The following is a 16,958-nucleotide window of genomic DNA, read 5'->3' as shown; positions in this document are numbered from 1 at the left end:
AACCTGCGACCGTAGCGGTCTTGCGGTTCCAGACTGCAGCGCCTTTAACCGCACGGCCACTTCGGCCGGCTTCAATTGGATGATTAAAGTCTCACAGTGCACATTTTTAGTCTGAAGCGTTGCGAATCTGCTAAGGGCGGCGATTGCGAGAAAAAACTTCTCTCTATGCAGATACAGCAGCAACGTATTGTAAGCGTTACAAATTTGTCGAGCTCGACAACGGAAGTGCAAAACCTGGTAGATTCAATCCTCTCTCGCTCCGATGGTCTAACCTGGGCCGCTTGACTCTCATGGACGACGTTTTACCGTGTGAGCTGTCCAGACATGGCTCAGGATCGCCTTAACAGCGTAACTTCAGTTATTACCCCTCTCCTTCTTTCCAGACCGGAAGTGGACGGTCGACGCTTAACAGTTCAGGAAGCGAATAAATAAAAAATAAGAATTAGGAGTTCATGGAGATACGTTCCGTCTTTGATACTAAAAGAAAAAGTTTTTGTGCCATACTCGCTTCGCTTCTTTCATCCATGAAGCATCTTCAGTGACTTCTAATACACGTTTGTTTTTATATATACAGATGTATTACGTAGCGGTTACAAATATGTTGGTATGTCACTTTTCTATTGATTTTCAGATTAGAAAGAACTTGTAGCACAAATTTAGTGATGTTACATTATCGTTTGGCCTTAATTACGACTTACAATGTTGCTAGTCCTGGAGATGTGTGCATTTGGTCCGCATACTCCATCTGGCCGATTTCTGGCTGCAGTTACTACGGTACATCACATCAACTTCTCACAGTGTCATCAACATGTGTGTAGTGTTGTGTGAGTTAACGAACACTGCGCTCTCATTTAAATATATGGCCGAAACATTCAGTCTACTGGAATCGTGAGACGAACCCTGTCGTCGAGAACCGTGTGCCACAAAAGGCGCAGATTCGCCACGAGATGAGGAAATTCACAGGCGTCTATTGTCTATTGAGGCTGAGCCCTGTAGTGTGCCAGTGAGACAGGCGAGAACCCACGTCATAGGGAAACCCAGAAGAAGCCGTTTGTGGCCAAGGAGACGTAGCAGTGTTGAATATGGCGGACCTAAGATCGGCCATAAAAGACAACATTTATGGAAACTATTTAATTCTGTAGTAATGCAGGGAATGAAGCCACAGTAATTTTGATCTGCCATCCTCCATAAATTTTCATGGTGATCTCAAAACTTGAATATTGATCATATTTATAATATGTTTAGGATTTACTGTTAAAGCGAAATTAACAAGTTTTGTAACAAAGACCTGAAAGCTAAAATCAGAACGCTTTGGTCGATCTTGACAATCGATATTTCATATACAAAAGCATCATTAATATCACAAACGTTGTAAATATCAACTCTGTAACTTTATTTGTGTAAAAGATATAGCAAATTTAAATTACCAGTATTTTCAGTTAAGCATCAGATCGTCATTTCCTCCACACAAAACACACTGAACGATGACAGCGTGACACCTTATTGATCATTAGGTCATAGAATATTTGTTATAAAGTTAGTTTTGTTCTTTATTTATCAGGAAGCACATTGGAGCAAGGCAACTGACCGTGACATTCAAAGTTAAGAAGGAAATTGTATTGGTTTTATGTAAAAGAATTTAACAATGAATTTTTTTGTTACTTTATTTAGGACGTGAAAGTGGTCAAGCTATGATTATTTAAACATGTTAAAATGTAAAATAATGTACAATAAGCTGTAGCCAATCAGATGGACGGCTTCAGGAAAGGGAACTGCCCTAGTCATTTGAGCGAGGATCTTCGGCGCGCGGGAAACGCGGCTGGAGACGGGCAGAGGGACAGTTCGGCTGGAGACACCAAAGGGCACAGTTCGGATTGAGACGCGAAAGCAGACAGTCGGTCGCAGCTAGGAAGTGAAACGACTTAGAAATTTTCGCGTTGTGTGGTATCGGGGGACTTAAGTCTCTGAGGGGTGAGCAGCCGCGCGCCTGGTGTGAACATCAACTTTTCGCGTAGATAACTTGTATTTCGCGATGAGATTGTGAATGATCGAACTGTCTCAAATGGATATGCGCTCGAGTGTAACAGTAATTCTAAATACGACCACTTTCGCTATTAGTTTGCTTTCTGAATAACTATTATTATAACCAAATCGCAACTGTGTGGCCTACGTCATTTATGGATCGTTAATTTAATTCCCAGTATTATTATTACTTTTTTATATGGTACGTAAACTTTGTATTTCGAAAACTTGCCATCAGCCAGAGAATTTAACCAACACATACATCTGAGGAATAGAAGCACTTCAACTGACTTCCGGTTTTTTACTCAACCATATGTAATTTCATAGTGAAAGCGCAATCTTCAGGGTTTACAAGTTTCACCCCTGGTGGAAGCGTCGCACCTGTAGAAGGCTATGTTGTTAAATACAATGATGAAGCCAAAGAAATTTTAACACCTATCTAATATCGTGTAGAGCCCCCGCGAGAAAGCAGAAGTGCCGCAACATGACGTCACATGGGCTCGACTAATGTCTGAAGTAGTGCTGGAGGGATTTTACACCATGAATCCTGCAGGGCTGTCCATAAATCCGTAAGAGTACGAGGTGGTTAAAATCTTTTCTGAACAGCACGCCGCAAGGCATCCCGGGTATGCTCAATAATGTTTATGTCTCTGGAGTTTGGTGCCCAGCGGAAGTGCTTAAACTCAGAAGTGTGTTGCTGGAGAGACTCTGTAGCAATTCTGGACATGTGGGGTGTCCCATTATCCTGCTGGAATTGCCCAAGTCCGTCGGAATGCACAATGGACACGAATGGATGCAGGTGATCAGACAGGGTGCTTACGTACGCGTCACCTGTCAGAGTCGTATTTAGACGTACCAGGGCCCCCCCCATCACAGTAATTGCACGTGTCCCACACCATTACAGAGCCTCCACCAGCTTGAACAGTCCCCTGCTGATGTGCAGGGTCCATGGATTCATGAGGTTGTCTCCACACACGTACACGTCCATCGATACAATTTGAAACGAGATTGATCTGACCAGGTAACAAGTTTCCGGTCATCAACAGTCCAATGTCGTTGCTGACGGGCCCAGGCGAGGACAAAGCTTTGTGTCGTGCAGTCATCAAGGGTACACGGTGGGCTTTCGGCTCTGAAAGTCCATATCGATGATGTTTCGTTGAATGGTTCGCACGCTGGCACTTGTCGATGGCCCAGCACTGAAATGTGCAGCAGTTTGCGGAAGGGTTGCACCTCTGTCACGTTGAACGATTTTCTTCAGTTCTTGACGGTCCCGCTCTTGCACGATGTTTTTCCGGCCGCAGCGATGTCTGAGATTTGATGTTTTACCGGATTTCTGATAGTCACGGTTTACTTGTGAAATGGTCGTATCGGAAAATTGCCACTTCATCGCTATCTCGAAGATACCAGGAAAAGTTATGCGTACGTATAAAAAAAAAAAAAAAAATCCTTCTCCTTTAAAGCAAACTATCCTTTCTGAAAAGTGGGAGACATTTAAGTTCGTATCTAATGGAAACACTCGACAAATTCAGCCTCTGGATGTTTGTTTTTTCTGTCCCTTCAAAAGATATCGCACTACCTACAGCTGCGCCTTGAAGGTAGCCAGTTCCACGATAAACTGTTTCGTATTCGATTGCTTGCCATCATGATCCATCGGTTTTCAGCACCATTTAACCAATACGATGGTGTATGCAGTCTTTAGGAGTGGATACCTAGGTGAACGTCCTGCGTTTATAACTCCCACGAATTTCGCCTTCGATCTTGGCAGTACGAACCTTTGTGATCATTGTGGAGCTCCATTTTCCATTCAGTGTTCATGGTGCAAGTTAGTAGTTTGTTTTGAACACTTGTTGGATGTTCACGACGTCAATTATGTGGAGTGTAGCACATACATCCCATGGAAGATTGATCTCTGCGTCTCCCGGACACTCACTTTCTGTCGGATGGGCCATTAACAGTTAATATTTTCCCTGTCATAATAGTTAACACTTTCAAATGAGCCTTACCAAAGGCTGAACTTGTGAGCTCACGGGTAGAATTGCTCAAGAGGAAAACCGCATTGATACGATACGCTCGGCAGAGCAAAATGGTCGTCACAGGCGAAAGCAGAACTTTGCTAACAACGCACAATACTTTTAAGTTTTTTGCTACATTCCCTACATATTGAGCAGTTTGCGGGATGTCATGGCGTGAAGCCGCATGCAGTCAACTTCCTGTAGATATATTTCGACTGCGCTCCTTCCGGCTAAGTAAGTCGTTCTAATATAGCTGCAGTGCCTGGTGTTTATATTCGCCGTCTACAGTAAGCCGTCTGTGACCACAGATACTAACAATGAAAGCGAAAATGTTGCATTTTGCAACATTCAGCTACGAAATCCGCGGCGTTCAACAGAGTCATTCACGGATGCAGCTGTATTGAGTTTCCTTGTAAGTGAACCAACTGACGAGATAGCTACGGCTTGCGGATTTATGCGGGCAGAAACAGTCATCATAATTAACCAGCCGTGACCACAACCTCCTTAATAATGAAGTCCCAAAAAGTTACGTGGAGGTCAAGATTCCGATGTTATGGTAGATTATGGAATGACCGACAGCAATGCAAAGTTCAGGTGGAGCAAATTTATTGCATTGTAAATGTAAGTTAAGAAGTTAAGGGCGAAAAACAGCAGAACCCGCGCACTGAGGGTTCAGTGCAAACAATTATGCAGAGAGAGACAGTTCATCCGTCCCGGGGTCGAGAATCTCTATGATTTCTGCCTTTTCGATACTGGCAATATATCGGTCCGAAGAATTTCAAGACTGATCAAAATCTCAACAAAATTTACTGAGAGTAGCCTGGACATATTAAAGGAGCGTTCAGGCGAGATAAGTTTATGTATATGCAGAGGGAAGATTTAATGAAAATGTTTTATTTGCTTACTAAAACAAGACAACTTATATTTTTATGTTTTCATGCAGTGATATTTTCCTATTATGCTTCTAACGAATGATGAGTGCAATTTAAATTCTAATGGCACAAATATATTTTTCATGTGATATTATCACAATTTAACAATTATCGGATTTTTCCCCCCTTACTTTTACTGTGACACCTTGCTTCTTGCAAATTTCATGATTCTAGGTCAACGGGATGACTGAATTTGTGAATATCACAAATGTGACGTAAATACCCGGATCTATTGACGGAGTTGAGAAGCTCATGTGTTTTACAACGCTAAAGGACCGTAGACAACAATATGAGACAAATTTCGGTTTAATTCGCCTACCCATTCCTGAGAAAAGGAGGCTTAAAAGTCGGGACAAACGGACGGACAACAAAGCGATCCTATGATGTAACAGACGTATCTACTAGACTGTATCAGTGAGCTGTATCAGTACGTCAGTTTTTCAAAACACACAATTTTCAGAAACTCTGTAGAGTATGCGTCGTGGCGGCTTCTTCACGTAATACTTCGAATGTACAATGAGTCAGTTTGCACTCAGAAGCCATCATGCAACGTAGTCCAGATACTTTGTATCCTTGTTTGACAAATTCTGTTCCGTTCTACCTAAGAATGTTTTGTAGATATTTTGTAACTATATAACGGAAAGGGAAGTTGCTACTCACCATATAGCGGAGATGATGATGATGGTTGGTTTGTGGGGAGCTAAACTGCGCGGTCATCAGCGCCCGTACAAAGTCCCAATCTCTACAAAGTCCAATTTAGAGACTTTCATGAATGATTATGATTAAATGATGAGGACAACACAAACACCCAGTCCCCGGGCAGAGGCAATCTTCAACCCGGCCGGGAATCGAACCCGGGACCCCGTGATCCAGAGGCAACAACGCATATTGCGGAGACGCTGAGTCGCAGATAGGCACAAAAAAAAGACTTCTGGTTGGTGAAAAGAAGCTGCAGTCCTCTGTGTGCGCGCGCGCACCATGAAGTCGACGCGTAAACGTACTTCGGAACTGGGCATACAGAGAACAATAGTTCGAAATCACATGAAAAAAAGATTTTAAGGTCAGCCCTTTACGACCGACGTTCATTAAAGAGTTGCGGGACACGGACCAGAATGAATGTGTGTGTGTGTGTGTGTGTGTGTGTGTGTGTGGTGAGTTCTGCTTTTCTTGTTCGATGTTTTTGCGACATGCATTTCATGTAGTTCATCAATCTTTTTCACTGATACTCTCATGTATTTCTCTTGTAAAGCATGTGAGAATGACGCAAGGCCGAAGCGCGTAAGGCAGTATAAAATTAATAAACATGGCGGTCAAGACTAATATCAGTTTTTTAGCGCATTATAAATGGCCGCAACTTTTCACAAAGTAGTCACGCATTTTGCTGCTATATTGAAGGAATTCTGCTGCCTTGGAAGCAAAACAACAACGGACGAAGCAAGGAGGAGATAAAAAGCAGAACAGCACAGACAAAGAGGGCATTCCTAGACAAATGAAGTGTATTAGTATTAAACATAGGTTTTAATTTGAAGAATTTTTTTCTGTTAAATATTTCGCACATCCCCGTCGTCATTGCCGCCGCCGTCGAGGAAGACTTCAAGCACGAATGGATGCCGGTTGTCCATAATATTGTTCTCGCAGTCCACAGCTGTCAGGGGTCACTTCCATTATTACCATCGGTCCTGTGGAGTAAAGGTATTATGTCCCCTATAACATCGTACAGGGTGGGCCAGAAATGCCCGTACTCCTGGAACCGCTGTTTAAGATCAAATGCTATTATGCAGGTTTGTAGCTATGTTACTTCTTAGCAATTGTTGCACTCAATTGCTGGGATACATGTTTACGTATTTTCGCAGCCACGGCCGATGTGACAGGTCATAGTTACAGTATTGAGAAGCGCTTAGTGCTAAGTGCGAGGGTGCACGAACGACAACGTACAGGGCAGACAGTGAGAGAGATTATGGGAGTATTCCAGGAAAGACGACATTTCTCGTTAGGGAGAGACGTGCTTCGTGCTTTTAGCAGTGTTGAAGACCGGGAGAAGAAACGTGTGGCGGAATACCTGCTTCGACTGAACAGTCTCCTATGAAGTCGACGCGTAAACGTACTTCGGAACTGGGTATACAGAGAACAATAGTTCGAAATCACATGAAAAAAAGATTTTAAGGTCAGCCCTTTACGACCGATGTTCATTGAAGAGTTGCGGGACACAGACCAGAATGTGCGCGTTTCATCATGGCGTGCTTTGCTAACTTAGTTTCGAAACGCATTGAAGGGCCAAGGTTGTATTTTCAGATCAATGTGCCATTAACCGCAGCTCACGCGCTAGAAATATTGTCATTTGGGCCAAGACAATCGTTATTACGCGGAGGAGCTAGAAAGGAACCCGCCTCACGTAATAATATGGGCAGCGATGACATAACATCATCTTCGACCGTACTTTTTTCAAGGGACTGTGAATGAAGCAAATTATTTAGACATGTTACAGACGTGGTTCCCAGCTTGAGGAGACGGGCCTAGCAGAACGCGTATGATTGCAGCAAGGCGGAGCGCTGCGTTACTTGCAGTGCACGAGCTCCTAAATGAACATTTTTCAGGGCGGGCGATAAATAGTGGTTCATCAGAAGGAGGAACTGCGCAATGCTGTTGAGCATACATTTCGCACTACAACGCTGGACATACTCAAAAATATTTCAAGAACAACATGGAGGCGTACGGAAAAGTGTTTACGGCATGATGGAGAGCATACCAATACATTGGACGCTTAATACTTAAGTAAGCACTAGTGCTAAAACAAATACAGTCAATTAGCATTCCATAACAGAGGGTATGGGGACTTTTCGCCCACCCTTTGCTGCCCCCACCGACCTGCGTCCGCTACACGGTGCATGTATCCAGCAGCCGGTCACCATGACGACGTACCTGTACTCTACCAGTGTTATTCATCCGGCGAGGCGACACGTTTTCATTCATTCGCGGTCCAACCTCTGAACTTCTGCTGGAATCAAACCAGGGGGAACGGAGAGGGGGGGGGGGAGGGGGGAGAGAGGGGGCAGAACTCTACAATTTCCACCTTTGGTTTGAGACGTGTCATGGCACATGGCTAACACAAGAAACATCACAGAGAATTGATTGTTATCTATGGTGTGTGAGAATTCTGTACATAATAAAGACGCTGTATTCAAAATTCGAGGAGGGATGGAGATTGTGACCATAGGCATGAAACAAAAGAAATTTATTCTACATTTTCGGATCACTATTCCATTCGCGACCATGTCACAGCTTGTGTATCCAGTTTTATATACAAAGTTCTCGTGTACATCTTACAACCCTTTCTGAATATTTATTCTGCAATCCCAAATCTTCCTTTCCTTTCCTTTTCATTCCTTTTATGAAAATATTAATTAACACGACAGACTGAGCGTTATTTCGGTTTATTTGCAGTGTAAGTGACGTAAAAATTAGAAACAAATGTTTCCCGACAAGGACTGGACCCCACGACCCTCCGATGAACGTTCTGTATTGTTTTCGTTGCGCCGGCTACTGCCTGTAAACTACGCTGACGTGAATGGCATCATGCCTCGACCCACCGGCGCTAAAAATTCTGCCTTTTCTGAACGATTGGCAATCTCCAGTTCCTACTTCTGTCACTTCCATTTCCGGTCGAGCCCCTCACGAACCACAAATTTGGGCGAAATCTGATGACGAATAGGTGCGATCCCCTTGTTACGTGTATCGTGTGCGAAGTGCTCTTGTCGAGAGAAATGATCGACGTTTTCAAAATTCGTGTTAGCTGCTGCGAAGAGCGCAGTGTTTCAACATGTGGTATTCTTTTACAGATTAAAGCACGTAGCATAAGGCAGTAACACCGAGAAACAATTTCACTGCCTTTACTGAAGATATGAGTGATCTGTAATTTTTCTTTTTACAGCTGTGGGAAACTGTTGATCCTCTGCAGTCGAGGGATTTTCGGTGTACTGCAGCGTTGCAAAACCACCTGAAAATTCTGTATGCGATCTGACAGGGATTTTGTCTAGGTTTGGAACTCGGTTGAGATTTGGCGACTGCAGCTGCCTTTCAACACAGTAAATACTGGTGGCTATAAGAACACGAACCTTCCTGGCCGATTAAAACTGTGTGCCGGGCCAGGACTCGGACCCGGGAAGTTTCAAATGAGCACACACTTCTCTGCACCGTGACAGCTTGGCAATAATGGGGCAATTTAGTGTGTTTACGTTCCTTTGAGAAGAACTATTTGAAATCTACGATACGGCAGTGGCTGGGTCGTTAAAAAGTAAGATACAATGCTCCTTCGGACATGCATTCATGAAAGAAGGATCCTTTATTGTATGATTATATGATAGCGGAAGAAACACTGGTAGCAGTTACTTCTGTAAAATATCTGGGAGTATGCGTGCGGAACGATCTGAAGTGGAATGATCATATAAAATTAATTGTTGGTAAGGCGGGTGCCAGGTTGAGATTCATTGGGAGAGTCCTTAGAAAATGTAGTCAATCAACAAAGGAGGTATCTTACAAAACATCCGTTCGACCTATGCTTGAGTACTGCTCATCGGTGTGGGATCCGTACCAGGTCGGGTTGACAGAGGAGATCCAAAGAAGAGCGGCGCGTTTTGTCACAGGGTTTTCTGGTAAGCATAATAGCGTTGCGGAGATGTTTAGCAAAGTCAAGTGGCAGACTCTGCACGAGAGGCGCTCTGCATCGCGGTGTAGCTTGCTGTCCAGGTTTCGAGAGGGTGCGTTTGTGGATGAGGTATCGAATATATTGCTTCCCCCAACTTATACCTCCCGAGGAGATAACGAATGTAAAATTAGAGATTCGAGCGCGCACGGAGGCTTTCAGACAGTCTTTCTTCCTGCGAACCATATGCGACTGGAACAGGAAAGGGAGGTAATGACAGTGGCACGTAAAGTGCCCTCCGCCACACACCGTTGGGTGGCTTGCGGAGTATAAATGTAGATGCAGACATGCAGGCCCTGTGATGACTACAGCCGTTATGAACTACATGATATTTATTGGCTGTTGCATGCAGTGCGTTGTTAAGAACACAGGCCCTGCAGTATCGTATTTATATGTCGGCGCCAGGCAGCGACTTCCTACGGGACTATGCGTAAAGTACGAATGCAGGTTGTGATACGGACGAAGACATATGGAATTTTTGGTCCAGCCGTGAGTCGTGCACCGATAACCAAATTTGTTAAGACGACCGCTTGCTTATAGTGGGAAATCCGGGTTCTAATCCCTGACCGGCACAAATTTTCATTGGCATTCAATTATACAGCTGCTGGTTCTCCGTAATCGCAGCTGCAAATACATTCCATGAATTTGAAATCTGCCGCGCTTGCGGCTTGCGCTTTGCGATTGTGCATTTCGCTTTCAGTGCCATCGCAAGTTCTTGGAGGGAAGGTTTTGTTGTTCCTGGTAGCCTCCAAGGATTTTTTTTCCTTTTCCTCCGCGAAGGTCGTTGGTTTATAGACGGCTAGTACCATGTTACTTCGGTAGTTCAAAGAGCCAACTGGCTGCAACAGTTAAGAAAGTTTTCTGTGATTTATCTGTAGAGTTTTGAGTAAATGCGACTTTTTTCAGGGATAATGCGTCAGTTTTCGTACTCCATTCTTGTCTAACTTGACCGACGGTCTGCCCTTTATGATTGTGTCTGCGAATAAATTGAAACTGATTCCTTTATTTCGTTTGTGTCAATTTGTTCGGTCTCTTCCACATGACAACTTAATATTGACTCCGACGGTGAAATTACTGGCATGTCTGTGCGACCATAATCATTTCAATTGGTGTTCTATTTTTTTCAACAAAATTCCAGAACCTCCAAGAGAGGCACTGTGCGTCACGGTGATGTTTACTATTAAAATCCCGAAAGCACACAGTCCAAGGACAGTCAGGTAATGCCTTACTTCTGCCCATGAAGATCTCTTAAACTTACCTAGACGACACAACTGGGAAATTTGAGCTCACACGGAGGTTTGTGGACAGTAATTTATTCGCGAAGGGGTATCAGTGGCACAGAAACTGCCCTCCGCAGACGATTTGCAGAGTATAGATGTAGACTGATGGTACCCTCTATATCTATACTCCGGTGTGTGGTCTACCAAAGTCACTTCCCATTTCCTGTTCCAATCGCGTGTGGTTCGCGGGAAGAAAGCTTACAGGTAAGCCTTCGTGTGGGCTTTAATCTCTCTGATTTTATCTTCATGGGCTTTTTGGGAGATATACGAAGGAGGAAGCAATATTTATGTTGACTCTTCTGGAAACGAAGCCTGTCGGAACTTTTTAACAGTCGTGCAGAACGCCTCTCCTGCGGCGCCTACCACTGAAGACAATAGTTGCTTATTTCCGTGACGTTTTCGTGCTTACTAAACGAAATCTTAACAAAACGCGCTGCTCTTCTTTGGATCTTTTCAGTTTCTTCAATCCTACCTCGGATGGATCCCACACTGACGAGCAATATCCAAGTACTGGTCGGACCAGGGTTTTTGTAATTACTTCCTGGACTATTTCCTGTGAGTTTCTTCCGATGAATCCCAGTGGCGTCTGTCTTACCTACAATTAGTTTTATGTGGCCGTTTCATTTTAAATCGCTCCATACGCTTACTTCATATTTTATGGAAGTAACTATTTTCAGTAATTGATCTGCAGTCGTATAATACAATAATAGGATTTTGTGTCTATCTATGCGCTGTACGTTACATTTGTTTATGTTGGGGGTCAATTTCGACTCACTGCACCAAGCGACCATTTACCAAGCAATTTTTCGTATTCGCAATATATTGCTTATTCAATAATTCGGGGAGAATACGCTAACTTCTTAAGTTTAGCAAGGGCAATACTCTCTTGCTGGAGAATGCGTGCGTCCGTTGGTATCCAACTCTAGTGGTCACGTATGTTTGACAGGATCAGTTTGTGGTATGTGCACATTATTTAACGTGGAACTGACACCTAATAACAAAATGTTTGCATAAATTTTGTTTACAGTATCTGTTTAGTCGCCATGCAAATGTCTAGATAAGACAGACTGACTAATAACACCATTTTACCACTACGTACCATCACTATCAAATTACAGAAAACAAATACAGCTGAATGCGTCAACAGTTACTACAATTTCCAATCAGTATGTCAAAGAATACTTTCGAGTGAACGGACGAATAATGTGTCAAAGTTTTCATTATTAATTTTAGTGTTTTTATACACTTCAACTAAATGCCATTTCTTTCCAGACTGTTTTGCATTACAACCTTACATGTATACAACGAAAAATAGCCTGAGTAAGATCTGCTCTGACAATCCACTGATATAAAACAAAGTAATGCAATTCCAGAACAAACTTTGTAGATTACAAGCTATTACCTAAACAACTAAATGAAATCTGAAAATAAAAGCATGACAGACTATGGTTATGGCTGTACCACTACCTATTTTATGAAAGCAAAACTTAATGCCAAAAAGAGCGAAAGCCAGATAGAGAAGAGATCCCTTACATCAAAGGATATTCATTATCCTAGTAAGAAACAATTTAGTCAGGAAAGCTTGTACAGATTAGTATCATTGTACCGATGATAAAATCAAAAACCACGGAAATAAAGAGCATGGGAAATAGAATGCCAAAAACAGTTTGAAACTACAAGGCAGTAGGTCGAAGGAGTATTAGGAGACCTGGAAACAGATGGGAATCGTGTTAGTTTGAACATAAGATTCTTTCAAAAGGAGAAAAGAGGAATACTAAGAAACAGCAATGTATCGCTTCTGTGAACAATGATTCTCAACTTTATAGACGAACAGCCTCTATTTCTTCATTTGTTACTATCTTTAATCGTTGCTGCTAGAACAAGACTTCGGCGCCAATGGCGGGATGCTCCGGAAAAAAATTCTGAATGAATGAGACGGGGTTATATACTTCTCGCACGTAGTACGCCGACGGAACCACCTCAGATTTCGGAGAGATCTTTAAGCTCGCCGTCATTGTGCATACCAACCAATCCTGTCGCCTCTGGGTGCTCAACAAGCAACTGTGGGAGTTCGACCTTGCGTAACCCAGGGTCACAACGGCTCCAGCCGCCGCGCTACAGCTGACTGTGCACCGGTCCGTTGCCGACATTAATACCCATTGAAAAAGAAAAGATCAAACGCATGTTTACCAAAAATAAGGTAACATCAATAAAAATGTCATCAACACTACCAGAAAAACGCATGGTGACTAGCGACCAATGGAATTTCGTCAGTGTGGCATAAATTGAAAATCATTCAAAACCTAAATCTAGCTATCCATTGCTAGAGCAAGAATTCAATGTCAAGTTAATCATTTGTGTGCCAAACGAACAATTAAAGAACTAAATTATCACAGCAAGCCGTAGATTTGTGTTCGCTCCATCGCGTAAGTTCTCCAGTTTGATACCATGGACACATTGTTAACAGTGATTACTGATATACAGCTCTGTGTTTATGAAAGAAATAATAAAATAAAAAATTCTAGATAATTCGTACACGTATTTCAGGATTGTGATGTCATACCCTTAAAAATCATGAAACACTTAGCTAACACAAACGATGATGTGCCGTAGTGCCACCTTTCCCGTATCTTAATCACAGAATTTCATTGCAAAGCGACGACAAACTGCTGGCAGTTGCTTTTGGTTTTCAACCTTGACAACAATAATTTTATTAAGAAAAAGAAATACATTCGAGAACCATCTTCGGGATTTTCGGCAAACAGATATAAGATGGGCTATATGATATGACAGTGTTTTTCTTCCATCGACATGTGCGTTCACACCGAGTAAACATCCATTTCATATTTAAAAAAATAAAACCGATTGCCACTGAGTACATGGTAAAAATTTTCCATGTTATTACATGTAATCCACAGAAAATATCAAAAGCTCCCTCCCTGGCCAGTAGAACTGTACCTTACCTTTTCGGAGAAACCGCGTTTCTTGATTTCTGCAATAACCCATCGCACCATAGGTCTTGAAAATCGTTTGTCTATTTGAGTGCTTCCTAAATATTCCACTACGTACAACTTCGTATCAATTTCTCCTGCCATTTTGCATTCACGATACGTGAGAATTACAGTATAAACACACAACGGAGTCGGCAATAAAATTCACTTCACAAACACAATTCACTCCACTTCTTGCAGATAGAAAATTAATCTTCTCTTAATTCTTTCGTCCGTCTCGAAGTTTTCATTATCTGCAAAGAGATATGCACCATTATCACAAATATATTGTTTAACAATATTTAAGGAAGTAGCGAAAAAATTTTACTTATTCAAAAACTAATCCTTGCGCCATGCAAAAAATTTGCTGTTTCTTGTGACTATACACCAGTAATTACAGGGAAGGTAATAAGAAACGAGATTAATTTAACAGTTCCAAGGCGTATAGCACTGATATAAAACTGTAGGGAAGATTATACGTTTGTTTACAGTAGCCTCAAACACCACGTTGTTTACAACCACGCCAACAGCTGAGCAAGCTACTTGTCGGAGACAACCTGTGACTCAAAAAGAACAGCAAGAAAGCTTTACCTGCACGTCTAAGACGCTTCAGCACTGCAGAATGCCTGCATTATGTCAGTCTTTCGCTTTGCGTTATCTTATGCTCACGTATATTTCACTGGACATACGTTTTCCTTACTTACAGCACTTTCCCATTTCAAACTGACACTCTCGTGGCCGAAACAAAGTAGTTTTATATGGCAACAGAGAGAAGGCGGTGCTACCTAGCGGCCGCTCACAGAAACAAGCTAGGCAGTAAACGCGCGACTCTGTTCTTGAAAAGTCCGCGTCACATACAAAATATATCACTGGACCACAGAACTATATCTTTGTTTTCGCAAACGACGATTATCCATTGCAATTATCCATGCTCCAGCTACTGATTATCGAGTCGAAAAGCGGAGATGGAAATATTATAGTCCAGACTTTCTTCGTGTGCCCGATACGATACGTAAGACTAAATTTGTCATATAGTAGCTTGATAGTGATCTACCAGTAAAATAAATCGTTTACGAAACCTACAAAGAGTGACTGATTTTTTAATGTGTGTTGAAGGACAAAGGAAAGAATTAGCAGTGATCACTGTTGTTATCAATGATTCAATTGTATTTTTATTTTAAATTTAGTTTAGAAAGTTTAACGATTAAATTGCTTGCAGGAAATATTAAGTTATTATAAACTGTGTTCAGTTCTCTTCACCCGAAAAGAAACAGAGGATATAGTGAGAATTTTCGGAGCAGATTTCCTGTCGTTAGCTAAACTGATTATTGTTCTGAACGTATATTTACGTAACTGTTGTACATCTGAGGGATAAATTCGCAACATGGATGCGAGGAATATGAAATTAATTTTTAAAAAATTGTCTGTCATTGCAATTTAATGGCTGTCAAACTGGAGTCTCTGCTACGTATGATCTTTGCAACATCGAATTTGTATACAGTATACACTCTGGATGAAACTGCAGCATTGCAAGTGAATATATACAAGTTGTTTGTTTCCCGTGTTGGAGCCTGTTTGTGTCATTTGAGGTCGGTAAATGAGACATTTTTGTAACATAACGTTGTATTTTGATTGTATAGTGTCTTATTAATTGTGTCGTTCTTTATTACAGTCAGTTCCGCCGAAATGTCTGTACTTGCCTATAACGGTGGGGCGATTATCGCAATGAAAGGTAAAGACTGTGTAGCTATAGCATCTGATAAAAGATTTGGAATTCAAGCTCAGACAGTGTCAACCGACTTCAAGAAGATATTTGAAATGGGACCACATTTATATATGGCTTTGCCAGGTTTAGCTTCCGACACGCAAACCGTGCATCAGAAACTGAAGTTTCGCCTTAACCTCTACGAGCTGAAAGAAAACAGGAATATCCACCCTAAAACATTTGCAGCAATGGTTTCGAATTTACTTTATGAGAAAAGATTTGGACCTTTCTTTGTCGAACCCGTAATTGCGGGTTTAGATCCTAAAACGTTTGAGCCATTTGTTTGTAACATGGACCTCATAGGTTGCCAAAATATCCCAGAAGATTTTGTAGTCGGCGGAACTTGTACTGAACAACTCTATGGAATGTGTGAAGCTCTGTGGCGACCAGACCTAGGTCCGGATGAGCTCTTCGAAGCCATATCGCAAGCACTGTTGAATGCTGTTGACAGAGATGCAATTTCCGGATGGGGAGCAGTTGTGTACATCATTGAAAAAAACAAAGTCACCGTGAAGCAGCTGAAGACGAGAATGGACTAAGTGGAGATTCAGTGCAACTAATGTGTGTTTGTTGGAGATTGGTGCATTACATTGTTTATAAAGAAACAAATAAAGCTGTGTTTCCTTAAATTCATGTGTTTTGTAAATTTGGCCTTGGCAATAGATATGTTCTCTTCTTTTCTCTCCACGGTTTAAGTACTGACACTAGTGCCTAGAACAGTGCCATATTGCCTCCCCCTTTTCACTCTCTTGCTATTCTACCTTTTCATAGTCTTTTGTTGTGTTAAGGTTCATTTACTTATTAATACAGTGTAAGTAGTAGCTTCAACATATATGTATACACACAGAGTATGTAACGAGAATTATGTTTGGACATACGATGCCTGTGTGTGTGTGTGTGTGTGTGTGTGTGTGTGTGTGTGTGTGTGTGTGTGGGGGGGGGGGGTGTCTTGTACTTAATATTGTAGAAGTGTGGAACCTGAATTATGATGTAAAGTAGGTATTAGTTGCTTTCTGAAAGGCTGTTATAAGTAACACGAATTGTTCTGGGAGTTTTGGAGGTGCATGATAGCTGAACGCAGAGAGGTGAGTAGCAAACCATTATTGCACAGTTTTACATGATTCTCTAATGATATGTTTTAGTTTCACAGAAAAGATGATTCCATTTTTGAACTCGTATTATATTGACCAACATGCTCAGCTTCAGCAAAACTGTATCTCAAAGGGTAGTGTTTAACTGTGGTCACTACATGTACTTC

At 42.0% G+C, this 16,958-nt stretch overlaps 2 protein-coding genes across 2 annotated transcripts in view; one reads left to right on the top strand and one right to left on the bottom strand.

Annotated features, from left to right (window-relative positions):
• The window catches only part of LOC124546021 (TBC1 domain family member 4), an 891,805-nt gene extending 877,136 nt beyond the window's left edge, over positions 1-14,669 (bottom strand). Inside the window, exons 1-2 of the mRNA XM_047124990.1 lie at positions 14,527-14,669; positions 13,909-14,189 (exon numbers count right to left, since the gene is read on the bottom strand). Coding sequence (XP_046980946.1) covers positions 13,909-14,040 — 132 coding nt within the window. The 5' untranslated portion in view covers positions 14,041-14,189; positions 14,527-14,669. The remainder of the gene's footprint in view (positions 1-13,908; positions 14,190-14,526) is intronic.
• A 698-nt stretch (positions 14,670-15,367) lies between these two features.
• Positions 15,368-16,329, top strand: LOC124545121 (proteasome subunit beta type-3). The gene is made up of 2 exons (XM_047123940.1): positions 15,368-15,524; positions 15,608-16,329. The coding sequence occupies exon 2, from the start codon at positions 15,622-15,624 to the stop codon at positions 16,237-16,239; it is 618 nt and encodes a 205-aa protein (XP_046979896.1). The 5' UTR covers positions 15,368-15,524; positions 15,608-15,621; the 3' UTR covers positions 16,240-16,329.
• Positions 16,330-16,958: the final 629 nt, after the last annotated feature.

The sequence above is a fragment of the Schistocerca americana genome, chromosome 8 (genome assembly GCF_021461395.2).
Source record: "Schistocerca americana isolate TAMUIC-IGC-003095 chromosome 8, iqSchAmer2.1, whole genome shotgun sequence".
Lineage (NCBI taxonomy): Eukaryota > Metazoa > Arthropoda > Insecta > Orthoptera > Acrididae > Schistocerca > Schistocerca americana.
Note: the sequence above shows the minus strand (reverse complement) of the source record. Positions and strands in the feature narration are given on the sequence as shown.